Source organism: Martes martes, assembly GCF_963455335.1.
Source record: "Martes martes genome assembly, chromosome: 1".
NCBI lineage: Eukaryota > Metazoa > Chordata > Mammalia > Carnivora > Mustelidae > Martes > Martes martes.
The window spans coordinates 10,967,183-10,992,950 of NC_137888.1; the positions used below are offsets into that span (position 1 = coordinate 10,967,183).

The 25,768-nt window shown below is 45.2% G+C and overlaps 1 protein-coding gene across 4 annotated transcripts in view; it reads right to left on the reverse strand.

The window, feature by feature from the left end:
- ITSN1 (intersectin 1) overlaps positions 1–25,768 on the reverse strand; it is a 209,666-nt gene that overhangs the window by 46,610 nt on the left and 137,288 nt on the right. The window contains exons 19-26 of one of the 4 annotated variants that reach the window (XM_080799703.1): positions 24,973–25,094; positions 23,288–23,302; positions 16,089–16,336; positions 13,478–13,637; positions 10,004–10,209; positions 9,130–9,212; positions 5,190–5,356; positions 1,794–1,839 (exon numbers count right to left, since the gene is read on the reverse strand). In XM_080799703.1, the coding sequence (XP_080655829.1) occupies positions 1,794–1,839; positions 5,190–5,356; positions 9,130–9,212; positions 10,004–10,209; positions 13,478–13,637; positions 16,089–16,336; positions 23,288–23,302; positions 24,973–25,094 (1,047 nt within the window). Of the gene's footprint in view, positions 1–1,793; positions 1,840–5,189; positions 5,357–9,129; positions 9,213–10,003; positions 10,210–10,807; positions 11,232–13,477; positions 13,638–16,088; positions 16,337–23,287; positions 23,303–24,972; positions 25,095–25,768 lie in introns of those variants that run through there. The other 3 variants (XR_013966609.1, XM_080799704.1, XM_080799705.1) reach the window with 3 other exon arrangements.

Below are 25,768 nucleotides of genomic sequence, written 5' to 3' on the forward strand. Positions count from 1 at the left end.
CCTGGCACTAGCTGATCTAGATGTTGTGGCTTCAGGCTCTCAAGCCCCACCCACGTGACCATTTTCTCTGCGGCTCCCATTCTGAGGGGCATCCGTGAATATCAGGTGGGAATCATGTCAATGCACGTTTACTTTCATTTTAGGTTAAAAAAAAAAAGCATCAGGAGTTAAGAAATTTTTATGCAAAAACAGTTCAGCAGGGGGGGAAAAAAAACGTAAACAGTTCTGTACTTTCCCCAAATGTTAAAAACCTCATGGGAAAAATTCCAGCAGCACCACAGACCAGGCTCTGAAAAGTACATTTCTACTGGCACAGGAGGTCGAGTACGAAAAAACAAAATGCTTCCCTGACTGAATTCTGGCATACCCGCAGTGACTGCTTTCGGAGCTTCTAGAAGCAATACGGAACAAACTGTTCTGGTCCTCCACGCTCTCTCCCCACCACAACAGATCTCGAAAGAAAGAAGGAATGAGGGAAAGCAAGCAAGAAAGAGGTAAAAAGGCCCCCCTGTCCTCTGACGGTACTTCCTCCCGCTCCAGAAAGCACATGCACCAGGCAATCCCCTCTGACCCCGTTCCGCCATCGGCCGCCGGCCACCGGGCTGTCAGGGGGCAGGTCCGGCCCTGCCAGATGCTTCGGGAGACCAGGGGCAGCAAGAAAGAGGCCAGCTTACATACCCCCCCGGCCGGGCCGAGAGCCCTCGCTGGGAAGTCTGTGCTGGGGCTAAGAATTCTCGCCTCACCCGCCAAGGACTAGCTCTAGATTCCAAGACTTTCTGGTCTGGAGAGAGTCCAAATGAGTGTCCTATTTGGCCTCAGACTTTCCTGCTCCTCAAAGGACCTGGCATGCACAGCCAGCAATCTGCCCCCAGCTTTCTTCTCTGTCTTTTGTGTCCCTGAGCAGCTTGCTGGTTTCAGGACAAAGTTAAGCCCATCTGGACCCTTTGGAATGACAATTCGAAAAGTAAAATCCTCACAGTTAAAACCGAGATGGGGACCCAAGTGTCCCAGCCTCTGGAGTCTCACTAAAATCCTATGACAACCCAAGAACCCACTTTTCCTTGTCAGGTAAGCCCTTCTGGAGCTGAGCACCAGACCCAGAAACACCAGACTATCCCCCCCTCATCCCCAACCCAGAAGCCTGCCGGGGACGCCCCCATCTGCCATCTCCTACGGACACAAGAGCAAAATGACGTGCCACGCAAACCAGAGGGTTTCACATCTGCTTCTTGTCCCTCGAGTTCATGGTACTATTTGTAGAACATGGGATTTTGGTTCAATTAACTACAGCACTGAATACGGAGGGATGGCTGTATTTCGTACCTTCAGTGGGTACCCGAGGAGAACCACCCCGTGGCTTCTACATTAACGGGACCTCTACTTTGCTCTTTGAATCCTGGCCACTATTTCTGTCCTGGGACTGAACTGTGCTGTCAGGAGAGGAAGTGAGCTTCCTGGACCTCCCATGAGGATGAGGCGCAGCGGCTGCGCCCAAACCTTAGAGCTCCACGGGTTACAACTTGCCCCCACCTTGCCTGACTCGCTTCTTCTCGACCCATGAGAACACTCTGTCTAGCAACGTCCCCACTCCCCACGTGTGAAGCAACAGCGAGAGTTCCCAACCACGTATATGCTGTGAATGGATTCCAAGAAAACGATAAAACTCCAACCCCTCTTACAAAAGAGTCTGTTGTCTTCCCTTCCAGGCTTCGGGCCCTCCCGAACAAAGATTGGGAGCAACTAGCAATTACATTCAAAACACTGAAAAATAAGCATCAGGGTTTGTAACTTACCAGGTTTCTTTCCTAAACTCCCTGTCTTCCCAGCAGTTCCAGAGCCCTTAAAACAGAGCAAAAAGTCTCATTTGCATACTGCAGAGTTTCGTTCATGCAACTTCAAACACAATCAGCGACGACACAAGCCCGCTCGAGCCCCCGGCGCCCCCCTGCTCATTCTGGGGAAACACAGCAGCACTGTATTGGCTGCCATCAGACGGGCATCAGGAAAACAGGGGTCAAAATAAGTGCTTTAAACACACAGCTTTTACCCTCTTCCTTCAAGAAAAGTGAACCAAGGATGCAGCACTGTAGGGTCCCAGAGGGCTCAGGTGCTGCCTGTGTGAAGACCACAAGAGTGCTGTCCCCGGGTCAACTCCAACAGGGGGGGCCAGGCGAGGAAGACTATAGGTCTAGGTCCTGAACACTGAGCTCCTGCTTGTGTTCAGATGGGTCTTCAACATTTCACACGTAAGAACTACAGAGACTCTGACTGACATCCATGAGCCCAACACCCAGATTTACTATGTAAAACGTTAACAGTCTGCTACACTCGCTTTAGAGCTTTCTTTTCTTTTTTTTTTTTAAATAACGGAAACAGCATTGTGGCCGTTCAAATATGCCTCCCCCATCCCTTCTGTGTCCCATTCACCTCTTTACCCCAAGAGGCAGCCACCGTCCTGCATATCCTTTCCACCCAAATCTTACACTGTATAAACCCTGAAATCCCTCTATCAGTGCTGGCTGCACATTCCACAGAAGCAGACCAGACCAGAGGTTTTTGTTTTGTTTTGTTTTGTTTTGTTTTTTTTGGCAACTATTAATTGTTCCAAAAGTGCTCTGGGGTTGAATTCCTTTATGGATACTCATGGAATTTTAAACCAGCTGAATAAGCCAATAGGGACCTCGAGTCAGGACAGGGGCCAGACTGGAGTCTGTCATTACTGAGGGCTTTATTCTGAATTGATTTTCATTCTTGAGTCCCTGTCTGGCAGTAAATTAAGTATTCCAATCAAGACAAAACAAAAAATAGCTTAATAAAGTAAATAACAGTTACTGCAAGAATAAAAACATGCCATTTATCTAACTTATCACAGTCCCTTTATTTTGGTTACTGAAATTTAGTAACTATGTACCAGGAAAAGTCTGAGTTACAATTTTTACTGATTACGATTTCTGTATTAACAGAATATCTAATACCAATCTCCCTTGCTATTTTTAGAGGCTGCGTATCAAAATGAAGGAATACTAATGAAACAAGATTCCAAAGGACCAGTTAACTTTCTCAGTATGGACTTAGAATACACTCCCTATAGTCCATGAAAGGATCAAGGTATTTGGCAACACCCAGTAATAGAGTCCAAACAGCTTCGGTGCGGTCCCCGCTTTTCTTTAAGTGGGCTCTATGCCCAATGTGGGGCTTGAACTCACGACCCTGAGATCAAGAGTCACATGCTCTACCGACTGAGCCAGCCAGGCGCCCCAGTGTGCTCCCTTTTTGACACCACAGCCAGCACAGAAACTAAGACACACTCAGAGGGCCGGGTTCTGTCTTGGACCCCCTCAGGAATGCGGGAGGAAAGCTGCCTCAGCGTCTGCGTCCGGGCTTTTCTCCTAGAGAGAAGAGAAGCCAGGACGGGACAACCTCTCCCATGCCCAGAGGGGCAATTCTCCTATCAGAGGCTGGGTCTGGTTTTAGCAGGAAATTTTCCTTAGACACTGAACTCTGTATCCAAGGAGAATCAAAGAGCTGACTTTTTAGACTTTTTTCTTCCTTGTGAAATAACGTAGCTAAGTATTTGTCCAAAATCTTTAGCACTTGTTGGTTCTTCTGTGTCTCATATTTTAAGACCATGGTTAAAAAGCACCTTATAACTCAGCTTACCTTTGAAAAAATGTCAGGGTTTTTTGTTTTTTTTTTTAACTTACTGATTTCAGGGTGTTTTTTTGTTTTGTTTTGTTTGTTTGTTTTTTTAATAGAAAACTACAGTTTATCAAAATACAATGTAAGTAATGGTTTTGGTCTTTTAATTGATCTAAAAGGTAGTCACTTTGAGAATCTTCATGCCTAGTGGTAGAAATTGAGTTTAGTTTTAGTTTTTCCCCTGTGCTTCTGAAACATCTTCTGTATGATTTTCACTGGATCCGACTGGATTCTTGGAGAGAAGCCCCATTCTCCCCTCTCCGGGTCTGCCGAGGACAATTCGCCGGCTGTCCTACGGGACAGCAGCACTTTCTACCAGGCTTCTGCCAAATTCTCTCAGGGTAAGCAATGCAAATCCCTCCCTGGGCATCTCAGTAAGCTGCTCTCGAGACCACAGCAAGGGAAAACAAAACAAAACAAAACAAAAAACCCCCAAAACAGCTAAAATGACACTCCCTAAAAAAACAAAACTCAAGCAAAATAGAAACTGCTCCTGGGCCCCGCAGGGAAGGCAAGAAGGGAAGGGGAAGCATGGGGCCAGGCTCCAGGCTCCCAAAGCAGCTGCAGGTACCGGGCCCGGGGACCAGCCCAAGGTCCACCCTCGCACTGGCACACTGATGAGAGGGGAGCTCTGTCCCTCTGGCTTACACCTGGGAAAGCCAGTGTTAGGAAAAAAAGAAAAAAAGAAAAAAAAAGCCAATTCTTGTTGGTTTATTTATGTGCAATTGATCTGTTAAATGACTATATTGATTTACCCCAAAATTCTCCACTAACTTGAAATGTGCCACTAAGGGACAGGCTCCCAATACTCCGGGGCACCCCACCATTTCATTAAACTTGCACCACCTCAAGACCACTTGGTACGCAACTGGATTTTTAGGGCCCCATGTCACAACAATGGGAGCCCTTTCTGATTTATAAGGATAACAGCATTTAGAATAAATTCAGGCCCCTGATCAGTGGGCCTGAGATATTAAGGCCTAGCCCAAAGGGTTATCGAGCTCTTAAATCTTACGTCTTCCTAACATATAGGCAAAAATATAAATTTTAGAAACTCTCTACTGTCCCATGTTTTGGGACCCATATCACCACATGGGGAAATACTGCTGTGTGCCCTTCTATGGGTATCCCAGATCAGCGACCCGGAAGGCCTAATGAAACACATTCACTCCAAATCCTCCGTCAGTCACATGCGGGGACAGAGACCAATGCTGAACAGTAACCCAGTGACTCAGCCCAGCCTCCACTCGGCCCCAGGGAGTTCTTCTGCTTGTGGGAAGCCACGGCTTACCCTGCCGCACCAAATGACAAGTTCAAACAAGTGCCGCACCAAATGACAAGTTCAAACAATGACGGGTCGCTCTGTGTTTGCTGTCAAGTTCCTGGAACTTAGCCAAACCCATCAAAGCGTTCCACGGACAAATGTAGTGGCTTCCCACAAAGAGAATCATCGCACAGAAAGGGAGAGGAAACAGTTAATGTGGGTTTACCTCTGAGTCCTTAAGCCTCACATAGTTAGAAGGGAAGACTCCGGACTTGTCGCCCACTGTTCCTGTCCACCAGTCACCATCTTTCTTGGTAACCAAAATCACATCCCCTTGCTGAAAGGTTAAATCGCCTTGCTCAGAACTCTCGTAAGTGTACATGGCAATAAATTCTGGTGGGGAGAAATATTGAGATATGGAGAGAGCTTGATTGTTTACAGAAAACCCAGACAGCTTTGCAAATGCAAGTTTATGAATAAGGAGGTTCGGATAAGATCCATTCAAGAGAAAGGCTTGTCACAGATAAAACAGAATTGCAGAACACCCTGGGCTCCGAATTCCCCAATTGCACATAAACATTTAGTAACTGCAGACAGGGGCACAATTCCTGTGAAGACCCAGCCTTGGAAACAAAAAAGGCCAAATGCGCGTCTACCGACATGGAGTGCCAGGAGCGAGCTATAATTTAATGTTATGATTTCCTTTTAAGTGTAAATGACATCTACATTTACCTTCAACTAACATTTACCGAGCAGTCGTGCTGAGCACTGACTTGGATGCCCGGACACATGGTTTCTTCTACCCACATGAGATACCGTAATTTCCACTTGAAAGGTACCAAGTCACAATTGTGGAAAAGATTTAGATACAGTATAACCTTTCTGTAAATTAAATAAGATAACACTGTTCATTAAAGTGCCCGAGTGAAAACTTATGCCCTTTTGTGCCATATACACGGATGGTGGGAAGCTGTTAAAACACAAAAACAAAGGATACACACAATTTAGTTAAAAACGGGCATCCATTTGTCATTCAGGTACACAAACAGGAAGCAGGGACTGATAATAAAAGTAATGTCTCCTCAATCCCAGAAGAGAGCAAACCTTTCTGAACAAGTCGAAAAGCAATCTCGGTTTCTTACATTTTATTATTCGCTTCTTAAAGGATGAGAACTAATGTTTTTTTGCAGTCTTGCATGGGAAGGGTGTGCATTCCAGAGGAACATTTTCTTTTTAATCACAAAGAGCTGACTTTACTAAGGCTCGGAAAGCAAATCCTATTCTCCGAAAGATCACATTAGGATGGGATGAAAGATTTACAGAAAGATAAACCTTTCTTGCTTCTACTTTTTCTCCATTTTATCCTAGGCTTTTGGGTATTTTTTTTAAAGTAGTTAAAAAAAAAATCACCATTTACCTAGTCAGAAAGTACATTTTTCTGATGCATGATGCCTGCTTCTGGCTAAAACTTCAGAGGGAGCCCTTAAATTCAGAGCCTAATGTTAATTAATGGGCAGAAATTTAGTATGGAGGAATCCTTTTGGCTCATTATAAGAGCGTCTGCAGGGGGTATTAATGAAAGCTAAAACAAACAAAAAAACACAAAGCCCCCTAATGCGTGTGCTAATGTGGGCAGCTCTGCGACGTGGGAGAGCCCTCCAAGGGCTGCGTAAGCCTCTGTGGCAGCGACTGCTGGGGAGTGCGGACCCCGCGGCAGACCCAAGGTCATCCAAGTGTGCAGGGAGAACAGAAGTTTCTGTGTCTTGAGTCCTTGGCGCGGCTAAGGCTCACCTCCAGTTACAACTGGAAAACGGATTTCCCACATGCGGAAATCAAAGTCTGGCGGTCTTGATAAGGGCATTCTTCTTTCATTACCATCTTCCTTTCCCTGGTTTCTCCGTCCTCTGCCCCTTCCCTTCTGTGCTGCTGTCACTTGACCCTTAGCTCGAGTGTGGCCAGTTCAGACAGGGTCCTGGGCAGATCAGCAGATCGACGCTTCTCCCAGTGATTCCTGCGCTGCAAAGTCGCTTTCTCAAAAACGGATCCAAATGTTGAAGCTACTTTCAAAATGCTTCAGAAACTTCAGAAGCCTGAACTCTGGCTGAACCTACGGCTGCAGTCTGCGATACCAAGGAGACTGGAAAAGACTGTGGCTTTGCTCGCCCCACTGTGCACACAGGCATCTGGGGACTCAGTGAGGACAGGGACATGGGAGGAGGGACCCGCGGTGGCACTCACTCCGACCTCCCTGCGGAGACATTTACCACAGGGCACTGGCCATTCCCAAACCTACAAATCTATTCAATCTGGCGTATGGTTTACTTGAAATGTGATCGCCTTTAATGCGGTACAATAAGGGGCTCGTTAATATACGTCGACAGCTTTCCTCTGAACATCAACTGCCAAGTTCTCCCACGGCACTCTGGAAAGCCAGCGATCTCCCTCCTAGTGTTTCCTAATATTCCTAAATCACCTGACGGTGGATGTAATAAATGTCAGCAGGGATGACAATCTCTCTCTGTTACCCAACTTTAAACGTGTGTGCCGTTCACCTGTGACCTCTGCGAGGCCTCAAGGGACAAGGCCTCCGTACGTGTTTCCAAACAAATCGGCATTCATCGGAACTGCTCCTAGATGAGAATGCCCGCTGCACTGAGTGGCTCGCCATCCACAATCCAGAAAACGAAGTAAAAAGGCAAGAACACTAGTGGACACTCACGGACCTCTCTCCTAAATGCCTGACACAGCTGATCTCCTAATCCTTTGTAGTAACTTTCTACCCGAAGGGGTGTTCAGTAGGCCCACCTTCCAGATGAGGAGGCGAAGGCACGCTCATGAGTACGTGGCTGGCAGGCGAGAGCCGGGTATAAGCTTCATTGGATAAAATAACAGCGAATCTGGGCAGAATCATAAAATTTGCTTTATACAAAACTGACCACACACGATGTGTTTAAAAAGCTTTTTGGTGCCTCGTTCTGCTAACATTAGTGGATAAAACACTCATTCAGATGACTGATTAAGCGCGTATAAACGGAACTCTGCTAATGTTCATTTTGGTGGGAACGGCAAAAACGGGATCCAAAAAAATGCTGGATTTGCTTGGCAGCGATGAGGTTTCTACGGCTGTACTTACAAACTACAGACATTTTTGCTTCCAGAATTCCTTTTAGAAAAGTAACTGTGTTACCGTGAGTCTGAAGGGCCACTGCACCTTAATCCTTGCTGTTTCCCCCGAAACAACTGTTTTCGTAATTCTTTCCCAAGGCACGCTTTCTGAGGAATTCAACAACTTCATGATGGCGAAGAAACTAAATCGAACACACTCTCTGCAGAGAATTTATCTGAGGAATCCACGAAAACTTCGGACACAACCAGGAGGGCCTCTGTTAGCTAGGAGCGCTGATCCGACTTCTGGTGGAAAGCCTGGCGGCTTCAGGCAGCGGTCTTCAGTTCGATGAGAACGGCCACACCGAATGCAGAGAACACGGGAGATTTTTACCACTGGAGCCCGGATTATGTGGGTTTCGTTCATTTTAAACCTCACACCGTGCATGGGCACAGGTGATCCTCAGAATCATGTCATGAAAACAAAGACCAGGAAATCAAGCCCTTAATTATTTGTGTCGTAAATACTCAAAATGACATTTTTAGGCCTCTATCACCTGATGTGGTTGTTTACCAGGAACTGAAAAACTAAGCTTCTCTGTTTCCTTTGAGGTCAGGGAGACGGCAGAGGTCACCGGGACAGCTTTACTCAACTGTGTCATTACAGTTTTACACCAGAACACTGATGTACAGGTCAGAGGAGAACAGGTTCTGCTAGGGGAAGCAATGACCACGATTCGGCCACAGAGATGCTCCCAAAACTGAATCCCTAGTGATGCTGATAGGCCTCTTTTAAAGGTCAAAGGGCTCGTGACCAAGTATCATGACAAGATTCAGTGTTTATGGTCAATGTATCTGATTCGGTTTTGAAAGTCTCCATGACGTACTCTGCTTCGGGAAAAGATCTAACCTCTCATTTTACCTCAGAGTGGGACACATCGGACGTCAATCAACGTAGTCAATTTTAGAATGAAATCCTGTCTCATTTCAAACATTCAACTGTTCATATTACGTGATCCCCAGGACCCTCCTAAGGAGCATAATTTGACTCGGGTTCTCACCTTCTCCGGAAACGGCTGGCTTGGCTGCTGGCGAAGCTACTCTCTTCAGACTAGCGGGACTTTCTGAAGAACCAGAATCCATGCTGGAAGAGGTGGGAAGAGGACGTACTTTAATTTTTATCTTCAAAGAAATGAATACAAACGACACTGATTTTCTTTTTTTTTTTTAAGCTGCTTAATGTTTAAAACTCTGCCCCACCTACAGCGGAAAGAGGCGCGCTTCGCTCAGTGAAAACACGGAGTGTGCAACAGATACCAGATGCTGAGCTCGCATTCTTGCTTCTCAGTACTTGCTACGTGGGGTGAGCAGCCAACGTACTGCTCTATTTGCAAGCACGAAGGACAGATGCCTGTCCACGATTTTTGCCATTTTTCTCTCCTTGACGCTCATAATTTGTTTTGAGCACCTACGTGATCGCAATAATTGAACTACAATTTTTACGTTAAGAGAGCCATGCTCTAAGGCTCCTAACAAAAGAGAGAATTCATTCTTTCCGTTATTCCCCCAAATGTTTTGGGCCTCTAAGTCTTCGTGTATATCTGGTGTAGTACTAGGTACTACGCACGAAGAGAGGCATAGTCTGCAACAAATCCACAAGAATGTTCCAGGTCTGAGTAGAATTCCCTCTTATAGAAGTCACTGAAAAACAAGATATGCAGCCTTCCACAACTGAAGGAAAGAAACGACCACTTATTTGTCAGAGGCTGCCTTCTGCAGGCACAGCCCCTGACTTCCGTAGGGACTGACCATAGTTAGAGGATCCGGAAGACAAAATTATCCTGCAACCCCATCTGTGAATCTTAACCAGTGCAAACAATACTTTAATGCCCAACATTGTTTTCATCTAACAGAAGCAGATAAACACAAAAATACCTTGTAGATTTCCTTATGGGCCCTGAAATGAGTTTCACGTAAGACTTGGGGAACCAACCCTTCTGACCTTGAACTTCTCCAAACCACCACATGTCTTGCTGTTCCAGGACGGTGATGACATCATTTTTGTTAAAATTTAAGTGGTTGTCTTTTTTGGCTCTCCAAGGATACAGCGCTTGGGCCTGTAGTCCCTCCACCTTCTCGCCCTTGTGTGGAAACACATAAAGGACCTCTCATTACTCCGCGATCAGTTACCAACTCCGGCGACATCAGCGCTGGTGCCAACGCCCCTTTCCAGCCAGCGCACATGGGCGCATACCCCGCCACAAAGGGCCCTGCTTCAGGGTAGCATGGGGGCTGGATGCGTCCCTGTGTCTTAGGAATCACTTCTTTTCAAAACAAGAGGTGAAAACCTGCTAGCCTACATTGTCTGGCCATCTCGAACACCCCCTTTAACCAAGCCAGGAGGTCATAATACGTTTTGTGGCACCTGGCTCTGTGCCTCTTTTGTCTGGTTCCACTTTAACCCCCAAGTGGCCCAGGGCACCCCTCCCGCATTTCCCAATGCATTCGGACATTTGGTGGAAGACCGATACGGGAGCAGAAATGGTATGGAATCTCAAAGGATAAAGGACTGACATTGAGTTTAGGTGGACACAGGAAAACATGCCCCATGCTGGACTGTGCTCGTTTTAGCTCCTTTCTACAGACACGGGGCGTAAATGCCTTGTGATCCCCTGTGAACGTCTACATGCCAACGTGGTTACAAAGACGAATGAAATGCCACCTCTGGCTCCTCAAAATAATTTAGGTGAAAAGACTTTATTAACCACAAAGCACCATAAAAAGGGACAGTACGATATTGTCAGCAAAGACTTCACAATTAATGCGGGAGAAAGAGATATACACAACCATCCATAGCACTTGGCAGAATGAAATCTACCACCAATAGGCTCCAACTGTTCACTGCGGGAACACAGAGCAAAGAGGAAGGAATTCTGCCTGAGGGCAACACGGACAATGTCACAGAGGAGGCGGCACTGGAGTCGGGCCTCGAAGGGCGAGGAGGCCTGTGCAAGCTAGGGCTTCGGAAGAAGGGCACTCCAGGCTGAGGGCACAGCAGCGGCAGAGGCCTCAAGGCGGCGCACTGCAAAGGGTCCGGGAAGAGGAGCAAAATCCTGGGGTGCGTGGAGCCTAGTTTCACGGAGGGGTGTAGAAGGAGATGTGGCTGGAAAGGCAGGGTGAGCCGTTTATTATCTTTTAAAAAACTGTTAACATAAAACCATTACAATATCTTAAGATAATACTAAAAAAAATGTCAACTTTCCATCATATGTGAAAATGGACAGAAACAAAAGATAATGGCCAAAGACAGCTCATTCAGAACCAACATGTACTTGCCTTTAGAAGCCATTTTCCTAGCGACGCTCGACGGTGAGCACTGACGCAGGACCAATACCCCAGCGGCCACGTGGCCCACCTCTCCACCCCCATCTTCCTGGGACGTCACCTTCTGAAACCTATGATGTCCCTCCTCCCTTCCATCTCGGCTCCACACTCTTTCAAATCACAGAGCCTCTGCCTCCCATTTTCCCTCTTCGGGTTTCCAGGAGCTCCGCGTCCGCACAGCCCGCTGGCTTGCGGCTGTTCTGCGCTGTCCGATCCTCCCGGCTGCTTCCATCCGTCCCTCGGCCGAGCCACTTCCACTGGCTGAGCCCTCGCTAGCGTCTCATGAACCCTTCCCCTGAGACGCCATCCCTGTGCCTGCCTTGTCGACCTTTCTGCAGGGGCACAAGCGAATAACCCAGCCCAGGGCCGGCCGGACACAGCCTGGCCTCAGGGCTGGAACCCCATGCGTGTCACTTAACTAATTTCGTGACTTTGGACAACTGTTTCCTCTCCCTAGGCCTCGGTTTCCACACTATAACAGAAACACTTCCTCTAAAAGGTTAAGGACGTGGAGTGAATCTAGCCACAGCGTTGCTGTGACAGTAATAATGATCACGGGAGCAGCTTTCCTTCTCCCTGCTGTTTCCAATCCCGGGCTGTAACGTGTGGCTGTGGAGAGCAGAGACAAAGTGCGGGGATGACCGGTCACACATTCAGGTTAAATCCAGCCCCGAAGTCCCTCACTCTTCTTGGCTGATTCTGCACATTCCGCAGCCCTCAGGGTCCGCTCCCAAGAGCGCAGCTGCACAGTCCCCCCTCAACTCCTTTTTCTCCTTTTTTTTTTTTTCGGTCTCTCCTCACCCTCCCTCTCCCAGAAGAAGAATCCTGTCCTTCTGCACCCTGCACACGGTTCCCACCCTCCACCATGAAGTTCTCAGTGCCTGACTCGGTGGCCCCCTTCTCCCCGGTGCCCCCCCCTCCACTCTGCTCCTGTGACTTCGGGGTCACAAACCTCTCCACTCGCTCTCTTTGCTTCCCCAGCCCTTCGCAATTGGTTTCTCCTATGCCTTCCCAGGTCACAGGTACACTCTTCTTGCCACACTGACTGCTCTCTGCCCTGATCACCAACCCCCTTTCTGCAAACAGCGGAGCTGGGACAGAAGCAAAGGGAAGGAACCCTTCTGGGCGGGAGCTGCTCCTCCTCTCCCAGGTCAGAGAAAACACACACACACACACACACACACACACACTCTGCATTTTCCATTTTCTTGCTCTGTTCTCTCTCCTTTCTGAAGATCTCACCATGGCCCCAGAGCTGATCTACGTTCCCACTGCCTGTCAGATGGGCCCGCGTGGTGCCCCAAGTTCACCTTAAACTGAACACATCTACAACCCAGCTTCTCCTTCCCACTAGTAATCATTTTTTCTTGTGCCTCAGTTTCTCTCTGAGGTCAAATCCTTGGCTCAATCTGTGACCGCTTTCCTTTCCTTTGGCTCCAACAGTGTGACTCCATCCTGCTTCGCGGTCACTGCTGCCCCAAGTCCTCTGACCTGCTCCAGGTCAGAAACTGTCCCCCACTCCCAACTGCCTGCCAGATGGGCATTTGCTCTGTTTGATTATTTATAGACATTCCCTTCCTTTATCTTTACTGTAGTACGTCAACTACTGCTTTATTGTATGGGGTAGTAATATTCAGAACAACTACTTTATCCCGCTCACCTATAAGCAACCAGTCTTTTCCGATATATACTCACTGGTCTCCCCAGATCGACTGGCCCAAGCATTTCCTGAAACCCTCTGTCCTACCTACTCTCCTCACAGTATCTGCCAGCTTATAGGCCAGCCCGCTCCTTTACCGAATAAAATCATGATGCTGTTCAAATGCCACTTCCTGTCAACCTGGGCAGGAGATTACCCTCCTTGGAACTCTCCAGACTCCTTAATGCTATTGGGAAAACGTGAACCGAATTCACGCTGCCACCTGACCCGGATACGTAGAAATGACACTGTCAAGATGCACTTGCCAAATGTGCTGGTACTGGGTCCAGCAGGCTGGGACTTCACACTCCCACTGTCTGGCTTACCTGGCCTAAAACAGGAGACGGAGACGAGCCAGTGGCCGTGGCTGGAGTAAACGCTGATCTCTGCCTTAGCTGGCCGGCACTTGGGACAGTGAGCGAGGGCTGAGCGGCCCACGCATCCCAGTTGTCTGTCTCTGGCTTCTCGTTCGTGCTGGTGGGCCACCTGGAAGGAAACATAGGCTACCATGAGAAGCAAGTCCTTCCTACACGCCCACTTTTCACCCACGGCAGACAGAGACCCACTGCATTTATGGGCCTTTCTAAATTCACAAACAAGACGGGGTGGAAAGAGGTTCAGACTCGGGTTCGAGTCCGAGCTTCATGCCCTAGTGATGAGCCTCAGGCAAATGACAGTCATCTCTCTGAATCTTCTTTCCCTCGTTGATACAATGGGAACAATATTCTGCCACTTTGTCATTTGTAAAAGCAACAGTACAGCCAGCAAAAAAGAAGTTAGGCAGCACCTGTGCAAACACGCCAGCTTGGCAGCTGGCGCTCAATGCCGTCTCTCTGTCCCCTCCAACCCACAGCAAAAACCAGGCCACATGTCCGGCTACCAGGATAAGGACGACAGGGATCCTTATAGCCACTACTCATGCGGGATCTCAGGGACGGCTTTAGTATTGTGATTTGTATAATGTTAAATAAATGTATCTGTGTAAACACAAATCCAAACGTAATTTACTCTTTACGTCTTTGAGACACAAACACATCTGAAAATCAAAATAATTCCTTTGAGGGGCGTCAGGGTGGCTCAGTCGGTTAAGCATCCGACTCTTGATTTCAGCTCAGGTCACAGTCTCACAGCCATGGGATGGAGCCCCATGCTGGGCTCTGGGCTGCGGATGGAGCTCTGCACCTTCCAGTCTGTCTGTCTGTCTCTATTAAAAATTTTAAAAAATAATTCCTTTGTCAGACTGCAGATCCTGACTTGGGTATGAAAAATAAGACGCCCATAATAATAGCAGGAGAAGTACACACCACACATGTATCGCAGGAGAGAGTCACAGTGACTGGACCATAGCAAAATGAAATCTTAGAAAACAAAGTATTTGTCTTCTATGTTAGTCTTCGTTTAAAAAAGGTCAGAACTTGGGGCGCCTGGGTGGCTCAGTGGGTTAAAGCCTTTGCCTTCAGCTTGGGTCAAGATCCCAGGGTGCTGGGATCGCGCCCCACATCGGGCTCTCTGCTCAGCAGGGAGCCTGCTTCCCCCTCTCTCTCTGCCTGCCTCTCTGCCTACTTGTGATCTCTGTCTGTCAAATAAATAAATAAAATCTTTAAAAAAGAAAAGAAAAGAAAAAAAGGTCAGAACTGGGGCACCTGGGGGCTTAGTCAGCTAAGCGTCTGCTTTCAGCTCAAGTCATGATCCTGGAGTCTTGGGATGGAACCCTATATTGGGCTCCGTGCTCGGTGTGGAGTCTGTTCTCTCTCTACCTCTTACCCCACTCATGTCCTCTCTTTCACTCTATCAAGCAAATAAAATTTTTTAAAAATGTAAAAAGTCAGAACTTTTCAATCAAGATCAAGACAGGATGGGAGAGTTTCAACTTGGAATCATACTAATAGATGACGACTTTTCAGCAGAGGCTAGAGAGGGAGGGCCTTTCTCAGCATCTGCAACCTTTTACATGAAAATAAGAGTATGAAAAACTGGCTATTCCTTCCATCCTTTCCTCCACTTCCTCTGCCCTTGGTCACCACACTTTTTTCCGCCGTCTGAGCCACCTGATCTTTCTCTAGCTTTATGTCTTGACTCCTGGCCTTCCATTTGTTTTTCAAAGATGATTAGACTCGGAAAAAAAAAAAAAAAAGATACTTCTTACTCAAATCACTCCTACTTGACTGCTTGCCTAAACACTTATGGGACGCCTGGGCGGCTCAGTGGGTGAAGCATCTGCTTTTAGCTCAGGTCATGATCTCAGGGTCCTGGGATCGAGCTCTCCTTCAGGCTCCCTGCTCACGATTCTGCTTCTCCCGGCTGCTCTGCCTACTTGTGCTCTCTATCTCTGTCAACAAATAAAATCTTTTTTAAAAAAAGTAAAAAATCAATAAAATACTATTCGACAACTGCACACGTAGATCACAGTCCTCTAACGTAAGCGTGGACAGCAGTTTCCTCCATCATTTCAAACCTCTGCTTACACGCAGTTTCTAAGGCCATTTCCTGATGACCCAGGGCACCGCCTGACACGTGTGTACCAGACCGATGACAGAGAACAGAGCAAATCTTTGAAGGAAACAGCTTTCTATCCTGTTCAAAACCATGTGACAATTCAATTTCTGTTTCTGACCAGCAAAAAAAGGGCTGGTTACAGGCAGGAAATGACTCTGTGCTGACTGCCCTGGGTGTCAGATTAGGAAATGGCATTTCTCCGTTTCTTCTCTCCCCCCCCCCCCCCCCCCCCCCGGCACGAGAGCTGCAGACCAGCTCCGAGCGCGGTGAGACAAGCGGCCCGATGTCGCGTGTGCCCTGCGGGGCGCCGAGCGCATCACACCCAGTCCGCTAGCAGAGGGGTCGGGAACGGGGTGATGGAATAAGCCCGCCCCTCTGAACAGAGGTACAGCCCCAAACCGTGACAACACTGGAAAGAAGACTGAGCGAGCCTACACGTACGTGGAGCTGAAGTCAGCCCAGTTGTTGGGGGTCGCGGAGGACTCCGGAGCGGTCACTGCCACAGGGGCCGGGGGCTCGCGCACGGCCAGCGCGGGGGCGGGGGCGGAGGTCGGGTCAGGCCCTGGTTTGACTGGAGCGGGGACCTCGTTTTCTGGGATTTTCTCTGCATAGTTTGCAGGGAACCATCCTGTCTTTCCTTTTAATTCTCCTCCAAGCCAGCCCGGTTCTCCAGTTTGGCTCTCATCCACCTGCAGGAAAAGTCACAAAGTTTAACCGCCCTGGAGCTCCATCAGCCCCTGAAGACACCAGGCGCTCTCCCGGGACCAAGCCCCAAGCCTCCGACCCCAGCGGACGGACACACCGCACGGACGCCTCCTCACCCTATTCTCTTCTCCGTGTCTGGGAAAACGGTCTCTAAACATTTAACTCTGAACAAACAGTATGTGTTGTGATGCAAGTTCTCCTTCTTTCTGCCTTTTTCTTTTTCTTTCTTTCCTCCTTCTTTTTTTTTTTTTGTTTAATTTCCTCCCCACTTTCCTAGCAATGGCAGTTAAGATAAAGTGACTCAAGCCCTCAGGCCCATAGTTGAAATTCTTAAGAGTTACCTTGAATTGGAAAGTGATGTGACAGACTTCATCACTCGGGAGGTCATGGAATTGTTAAGAACTAATTTGGCTTTGGGCTTATGATTTAAAGCTGAAACCAAAGGGTGCCATCAACATTAACCGGTACTCTAAAAATCTCTTAATAACTAAGCGGTATCTGTTGAGTACAGGGATGAGAAAGATGAAAACACCATCTTAGATATCTTAGATTTCTTCCACGGGAAGAAAAGACGCTGTTAACCCACCTAAAAGCTCTTTAATTTCCTCATCATATACCTAATTTAAATTAAATTAAGAGTTTATTCATGGCAACGGCCAATTTTATTAAGGTCCTGTGTTTTTCTTTTATATGTTTATTATCATAAAAGTGCACTTGAGAATACAGAATTCTGCTGTTTAAAACTCTCAGATGTTATTATATCAAGTGTTTTTAATGTTTGCATTTTAATTCTAACCTGAAAGGATCCTTCCCAATCACCAGGATGGTTCTACCTATCTTTATGAGTTACCCCTACTATGTTATAAGCAACAGGAGAACAACTTTGGAGGAAAATTACAGTCACTATTAGAAAACTATTTTCATTACTGTATCAAATAAGGGTCTGTCGGAGACCTTATCTTATTTTTCTCCCTTAATACATACTGCCCGAGGAGGTAAAACATTGGACACTTCAACAGACATTAATGTTGCTTTTGAGAAATCATAGAAATGAGCAGGCAGGATCTTAACAATGATTTTGGAAAAACAGAAAAAATACCAGTCTTCTAACGCATTCAAATATACAGGAAAAATAAATAAGTAAGTAAAAAATAAAGCCCCAAACTACAGAACCAAACATCTACCACCTGTATTCAGTGCAGAGTCGGTGCAACGATTATTAGCATACTTGAATTTTAAACATGCTTGGGATGGGCCGGAAAAAGTCGAATTGCACAGCTTACGACTTAGCTCTACAATTTATTTATAAAACCTCCAGTGAGCAGGAGATGCTGGCACTCTGCTCCACCTTAAGGAACCCTCACTGTGTGGGGTAAAAGCAGTTTTTAAAACTGAGCATGTTCCAAGGATTTCCCCAAGATAAAGAGCAATACTGCTTCGGAGGTTCTATTTTTGGCTTTACAGTTCTGATAGTCTTGCTAACGCTTGCATCAGATGTGAACACATTAGCCACTTCTCATTCAACTCCCCCGCGCTGTTTTGTGCTTACGTTTCTTTTTCTGGGCAGCCCCAACTGTTTCTCTAGATGAATATTTGAGATGACATTTTTTTTTCCACTTAGATTTTATGCGAAATGCAAATGGCTAAACTCCTTTCCTTCTTCATTTATATTTATTGGTGATATTATGACATACTTAAACATCGCCACAGCTCTGCAATGCAAACAGTTGTTTCGAGGCCAGATTGTGCTGGGGGATCCCCAACTCCTGGGCAGGTTCAACAACAGTCAAGCTCCCAACCGCCTCCAGCCCTCGTTCTAGGACCAAGGTGATGTCAGGCAGGAGTGAGTGAGGAAGGAACGAGAGCCTGACACAGGGACTTAGTCTCAGACGGCGAAGGGTAATGGTTAAGAGTAGAGCTCTGCAGTTAGATTACCCCAATTTCAATACTGGTTCTACTGTTTATTAACCAGGTGACTATGGGCAACTTGCATCTCTTGGTGTCTCAAGTTCATCCGTCACATGGGGATGGCAGTACCTGTCTCATTATGGTGTCTATGAGAATTGTGAAATATTTAAAATGCTGCCTGGCATGTGAGAAGTGTTTAATGATAGAGTTTTAAAAGCCACCTCTCCCACTGTCCTGCTCTCAGTCTGTACTGAAGCTCTCTCATTTGGGCTTTGGTCCCATTCCAAGAGCCTAGTCTTTACCCTCACTTTAGGGAACCGTTCCTGGTTTTCTGTATGGGACGCTCTCTGCTCTAGGAACCTGGGACCCCAGGCCCTCTGCGTTTGCCTTTTTGCCAGCAGCAACCCTTCAGGGGCTGGAGTTCAATCCTGGATCATGGCCTGTCTGGAACTGCTACTCACCTGTGCAGGCAGCAGAACCTTCTCAAAGGTCCGCTGCTTTACTCAATTATGTTCTGTGCGTTACTGCCATTCCCTTGACACAAAGGGTCTTATCCGCTTCACAGGACTTTTGGGACCGACATCTGGAATTGGATGTGAAGTCCCATGGGTAGGTCTAGCTTGTACCCCAAGTAGCTGATCACACCCAGCCCTGTTCTGTTCTGTATACTTAGGAAGCAGACATGGTGCCACATCAGCTTCTTATCTGTGCCAACAAGAGTTCCCCCATCCTTCAGGGTAACAGTGAGATCAGTTTTTCCCTTTTAACCAAGGAAATACACTGGTCAACTTTGATGGAACAATAGTCTTAATTAGCCTGATTTGTTTTTAAAGGAATCCACCAATTTTAACGTATACCTTAACTTTAAGATTTAGAGGATATAAGAAAAATTCACTCTTAACATTAAATTAACCACTTAGAAAAAGCACAAAGGTTCTATATGAAAAGGAGAAATATTTCTTCCTGGATTTGGGAAACTCGACCCAAAATGCCAATCCAATGGTGGAAAAACAGCACGTAAGATAAGAACAGAGCAGGAGTTAGGCATACACATTTTGCGACAGGGCTGGCTGTAATGTGGAGTTAAATGGACATGAAGTAGACTCATCTACTGGGGGCTCTAAGTCAGGCGGATCGGAAATAGTAACAATACCGGTCTTAATACACTGTCACTTAAGCAGCCCTACTGTAACACCTCAAAGCATTTGGGGTCATTCTAGTGGAACATCATCAAAAAGGGAAACACAACCCCAGATACCATGTATATGTCTCGAATGTTACGAACTATTCTACAGGATGTTAATATCCACTGTTTGCTGCGGGGCTTGGATGCAACAGTCAAATGCACACAGCAGCTACGAGGTTCAAGTACATACGGCCGAAGCCCGATACTACTGTCTCTTTTCTCAATGTTTATATGCTTCGTGGCTGCCAGATTCATCAGGTAGCATGAGTATTTCTGAAATCTCTGACCTTGTCGCAAAGAAGGGAAAGAGAGAGTCCCTCTCCCCTCGCAAGCATGACACAGAAGGAGGACAGCAAACAGGTTTAAACAGTGTGCCGACTCAGAGCAGCTGGTGGGGCTGCCTGGGATGTGCTGAGCAGCACGGGGAGCAGCACATGGTTCCTGCATTTGCCAACCTGGAAATACAGGGTCTTCCCAAAACTTTCGGGTTAGAATATTAAAATTGGGAGCACCTGGGTGGCTCAGTGGGTTAAAGCCTCTGTCTTCGGCTCAGGTCATGATCCCAGGGTCCTGGGATGGAGCCCCACATCAGGCTCTCTGCTCAGTGGGGAGCCTGCTTCCTCCTCTCTCTCTCCCTCTCTCTCTGCCTGCCTCTCTGCCTACTTGTGATCTCTGTCTGTCAAAAAAAAAAAAAAAAAAGGGATATTAACATTGTTTTCTGAAGCTCTAATTTAGAGGTCTTCAGATCCTTCCTCTGTAGGAACTACTCAACTCTGCCCTTGCAGCAGAACAGTAGCTGAAGGCAATATGCAAATGAGCGGGTCCAGCTGTGTTCCAATAAAACTTTACTATGAAACAGGCAGGGGGCTGCGTTTGGCCCACTCCTGGAATCGGGTGTGTACTCATCCCTCCAGTGATGATACAATGACCAATTGTTACTAAACAAGCCAACCTCAGATGTAAAGGTTATGGAAGTTGAAGGAAGGCAGGAAAGAAAAGATACTATTATTTTTAAAAATCTCCCTCAAGAGAAAGCAAGGAAAAACAATGAGTTTAATGTTACACGAATAAGACCAAATTAAAAGATAAACAATCTTCAGAATGAACTAAACTGGTTGATGGCTGACAACCACTAAAGAAGTATCCTTTTCAGGGATATTTCTAAGAGGGTATGTTTCAGAAATGACTGAGAATTAGTCTTGACAGGAAAAATGCATTAGGTTAGAGTGGTGGTGCCCAAAAGTGACTGCCTACCAGAACCACCTGGAGAAGATTCTGAATCCTGTATACAGAGTAAAGTTCCCAGAGTCTCTGGGGGTGAGCCCTGGAATGCTTACTTCTTCTAAGCTCCCTGACCAGTTCTAATGTCCTCAGCCCTATACCACCCAGACCTGCTGAGTTATCATCAGCCTGTGCTCTTAAGACAAACGTCAACAAAATGGCAGTGAGCAAAGGTCTTCTAATTTTTTTTTTTTTTTTAAGTAAGCTCTACACCCAACATGGGGCTTGAACTCATGACCCTGAGATCGAGAGTCGCATGTTCTCCCGACTGAGCCAGCCAAGAGGCCCTCTTCTAGTTTCTTATGCTATTCCAATACATCACGGATGTCAAATTTGATCTATTTGCCCTCCAAATACCAGGACCTCCGGATCAGAAGACAGGCCATCAGTGTTCACAGTATCTAAGTTCTAGCTGTCAAACTCAAGGTCAAATTCTGTTAGGAAGCTTCCATTAAGAAGTTCTTTCCTGAGCATATTAGTCCATTCTGATTCCTTTCCTCTTTCCTAGCAGAGCTAGCAAGCACCCATTGACAACTTCATCAAATATTGGCTTTTTTCATGTGTTTCCTCCAACTTTTCTAGGAAGATTTTAAAAATATGAGTGGCAGACATCATCTTATATTTCTTTCTATTATAAACAATATTTAGAACAGGACTACAGACAAGATACCACTTTAATTTTTGTCAACCGTGGAAAAAATATTTTTGGAGAAAACTGGACTGACACTTAAGTTTTTTCAAGAACAAAAGACTTTTTAAGCCTCCCTCCAAGATCGCCGACGTTAAAAAAGGAAACGTTAGACTTCTGAAATCTAACAGGATCGTCAGCTAATTTATAAAGAAATCTGAGAAATCAGAGAATCTGATGATTATTATGCCCACAAAAATAAGTTAAATCCTGACTAGTCAACCAAGAGATTGATAGTAATGTTCTAATACATATTTTCATGATCATGTTTCTTAACCTCAAGCTTCAGGGAATAAAAAAATTGTTACTATCACATGTCAGTTTCCATGGTTTTTTTGTGCTGATCCTTAACCTCACGAAGACAATAGAGTTGGATGCCATCTGGGGTATAATGCTGCACTGTGTAGTAGAAGATATGGCTGTTGTCCGTCCCCTCAGCAAACCAGTAAATTATGTCTAGCTATATAATTCCATCCTTCATGACATATTTGGGACATCTGAGATAAAGCAAACACCATTCCAGACCTGGGTACTCCTCCTTTATTATACTTGTCAAAGCTGGATTTATTTTCAGTGTTCCATTAAAAATTACAAATGTTGGTACATTTGTAAATATGAAAATAATATAAAAGTACAAAAAATTAAACACGAAAGCCCCCTCTTTACCGCCCAGCAGTAGCCAATGTTCACAGTTTCATGCCTGTATTTCAAGAATTTAACCACAACACAGAAACATTCACATATATACACACACAGATTTTTATTTAACCAAAATGCAATTATACTGTTCATATTCTTTCTGTTTTTGTTTTGTTTTGGTTTTGGTTTTTTTACTGCCGAGCTTATCTGTATATGTAGATTATGTAATTTTTTTTTTTCACATCTTAAATCTTCCTGCTTAGCTGTATCATAATTTATCTAAACCACTCTCTCACTTATACGGGGCTATTCCTTTCTTGTTTTTACCAACAATGCTGCAGTGAACGTTCGTCTACACATGTATTTGCGCATGTGCCAAAAAAACCGTCTAGAGGAGGGAGAGCAACAGAATTTCTGGGTGAAGGGGAATAAGAATTTTAAATTTGAATGGGTATTGTCAAACTGCTTTTCAAATAGCTTAGTCAACTCATACAACCATGCTGACAGCGTGTATTTCCTCTACTTTCCTGCACTCTTGACAGAGCTGGCTATTACGAAACCTTTAAACTTGCTCAGGTGAGAAATGAAAAATGCTGTTTTTTTTTTTAAACTTGCATTTCCTGATCACCAGTGAGATAAAGCCTCTTTCTGTATATTTCTAAAATCAATATACTTTTCTTCATGTGTGAATGTCTCTTCATATCCTTGGACAAGTTTTTTAAGTTTGGGTATCTTTTGTATTAAGTTTTAGGAGTCTTTATATTATGTGGATGTATTTTGCAATATACAAGTTTTAATTATTTTATATTGTCAAAACTGCCCATTTTTACCATTTATGGCTTCTGGTTTTAACTCAGAAAGGTATTTCGTTGCCAGGAAAAAATTCCCATATTCTCTTTAAAAAAATTTTTTTTTAAAGAAATTTAATTTTTAAGTTTAAACTACTTGGAACTTATTTTTGTCTGTAGCCTGAGATGGAGACTTAGCCTTATAATTTGCCAAATACACAGCCTTCAAGTTAGTCCTTAAATGGAATCTAGCAAAGAAAAATTCGGTACACAAACTTTTATACCTTTTTTTTTTTTAAAAGCAAAACCTACTACACAAACTCAAAACATATTTTTACTGCCACGACAACACCCAAAGATATGTGTACTTACACAGAATTAAAGTGATTTAAAAGAAGAAAACATTTAATAAGATGCAGACTTCCTGACAGTTACACAGACTTACCCATTCCCCTTTAACCTCCACCAGGAAAGCAAAGGTTTGAAAGCAAGGCAAAATATGTTTAATGAAATGTTTTATTTTTACAGCACATCTAAACTCTATTCATCTGGTCAAGCTGGTGGTTAGCCAGCTTGAGGAAAAATATCAGTGTAACAAGACTACGTTTCCAAAATATAGCAATATTTTCTCATTAAAGTACAGATCATCTAGAGCACTTCCTTACTATAACATTTGTCACACTTCCTTATCTCAAGAAGCGAGCGCCTTACTTTTCTGTACCTTGTGTTGCAACAAAATCCAGTTTCAAAAACCTTGGGCTCTTTTTTTGTTTTAGTGTAGAGAAACAACTTTGTAACAAGGTCCTCTCTGATGTCACATTGTCCTTTCGTAAGGTTTAGAGTCTTAGTATGGTATTTTTATATATTTTAACAATTCGTGGGCTTTATTTTATTTTATTTTATTTTATTTTTCCCCCCAATTCGTAGGCTTTAAAAGCCGCACTATTTCAAAGACGAGGCAGCATGAGTAAAGCTGCTTCAGACTATTAGAAAACACAGCGTGGGAAAGAGTTGGAGCTGAACAAGATGCTTGCGACGCCGTCCAGGTGTTCAGAGCGCCGTGCCCACGCCACAGAACCTAGCAGTAATTTCTGTAACGAGTGTGTGACGCTGCCACTCAGGCCTTCACACAAGCCCATGATAATTTGAGAAAAACACTGTCAGAAATGAAGGGGAGATAGGACTGAGATCTCTGAACACCAAACACAATGTTCTTTCTATATATTTTGGCAGGAAGGATCACAGGGTCCCCAGGCAGAGGTCTGATGTATACATGCAAGATGAATATATGAGTAATAGTGCAATGACCTGGGTGTTACCCTTCAACTTCAAAGACACCTACTACTGGCACCACAAGCCTGACTGTCTCCCTCAGCGTTCTTTTGCAATTTGGAACCATTTTCATCTTTAAACAAACAAAAAATGCCAATAATGCATAGTTTGACCACTCCCGTGGCTCTTAATTCTGAGGTTATCAACTAGATGGAAGAACTACTGTTTTCTTGTAGAAAATAATTTAGGTCAACCACGTGGCTTTACTATTTCTTAAACTGGTACTATCGTCTGAGTTACAATCACATGATTCAATTTAACTATTAGTATAATTCAAGGAAATGAACTATGACAAAGCAAAATTCTGAACTCTTTCATGTACTCATTTATGGGGTAAGAAGGCAGATTAACGGTACGTGATTCATGACTCAACACAATTCGAAGATCTCACAATTAAAGGGGAAAAAAGATGCACTGATCCAAAGATACAAAAGTTATCATTGGCAGTTGTGAAGGTGATGATCAAGCATTTTGCATTTAGAACTATTTCTTAAAGCCTATTCATAGTATTTAAGTAGCAATCTCAACTCTGAAATTACCAGACCTTTACAGATTTAAAAACACGCTAAGGCTGTGATAAGAACCCATTTTCTTTAACACCTCTATCTTCAAGTGATGCTAGGATACGTTTCTACACATCATCGTTCGTTCTAATAGGAAAGGAAGACGGAGCCCATACTTCAAGAACCCTGGATCTCACACTTGGCGACAACTTCACGCTGTCAAATAAAGTACAAGAGGAGAACAGATGCTAATCATCGACAGAAAATCACTGACTCTGACTGGAGTCTTTCTTACCATTACTATGTCTCCAGGCTGGATCGTGATCTCATCGTGACTTCTGGATTCGAAGGGATAGAGTGCTCGGTAATACACCACCTTTACGTTCTCCTGTGCAGAAATGGTAAGTGGGCCTTTTTCTATTTACAAAACAGTGGGGAGAAGGGAACAAAAATAAAGCATTACACGGAACACGTATGTATGACAACAAGCCAAACAGCCCACCCTTAGCATTGACCTTAGCATCTGAACCCTTTCCGTCTATTCAAGGAATTTCTGAAGCACAGACTTCGTAAGGAAGGACAGCCAAATCTGACGTTGGCAGCTCGAATCCGTCAGAGTTCACTGGCTGCCGCTCCCTGAACGGAGGCCGTCCCAGTGCTGAACGCAGTGAGGCTGTCTTGGGTCCTGGCTGAGGCTCTGGAAGGGCACATCTGGGAAGCATCAGGACCCCTCTCCCCCACCCAGGGCGCCGGGTACAATGCAGCGGTTAGAATGAGAGAAAATGAAGCAGCCAAGAAGAAAACTCCTTTGGCAGGAAGCAAAGCCCAACTTTCCACATTAGAAGACTTGGAAATGTTGATTATCTTTGGCCGCTTAAGCAATCACATAAAACGTTAGGTGCTGACTTCGCCAGCAATGGTTATTATCGATCATCCCCAGGGAAGTAAGTCCTCCTCCACATCTCCCAGGGCTGGGGAAACAAGCCCAATGACAGACCTTACGGGAAAATAATTTAGATCTTAAGTAAAATTTTTAGAAAAAGGCATGCAAGCAGAAGACAGTGTGACTTCCGATTCACTCAATAGTACCT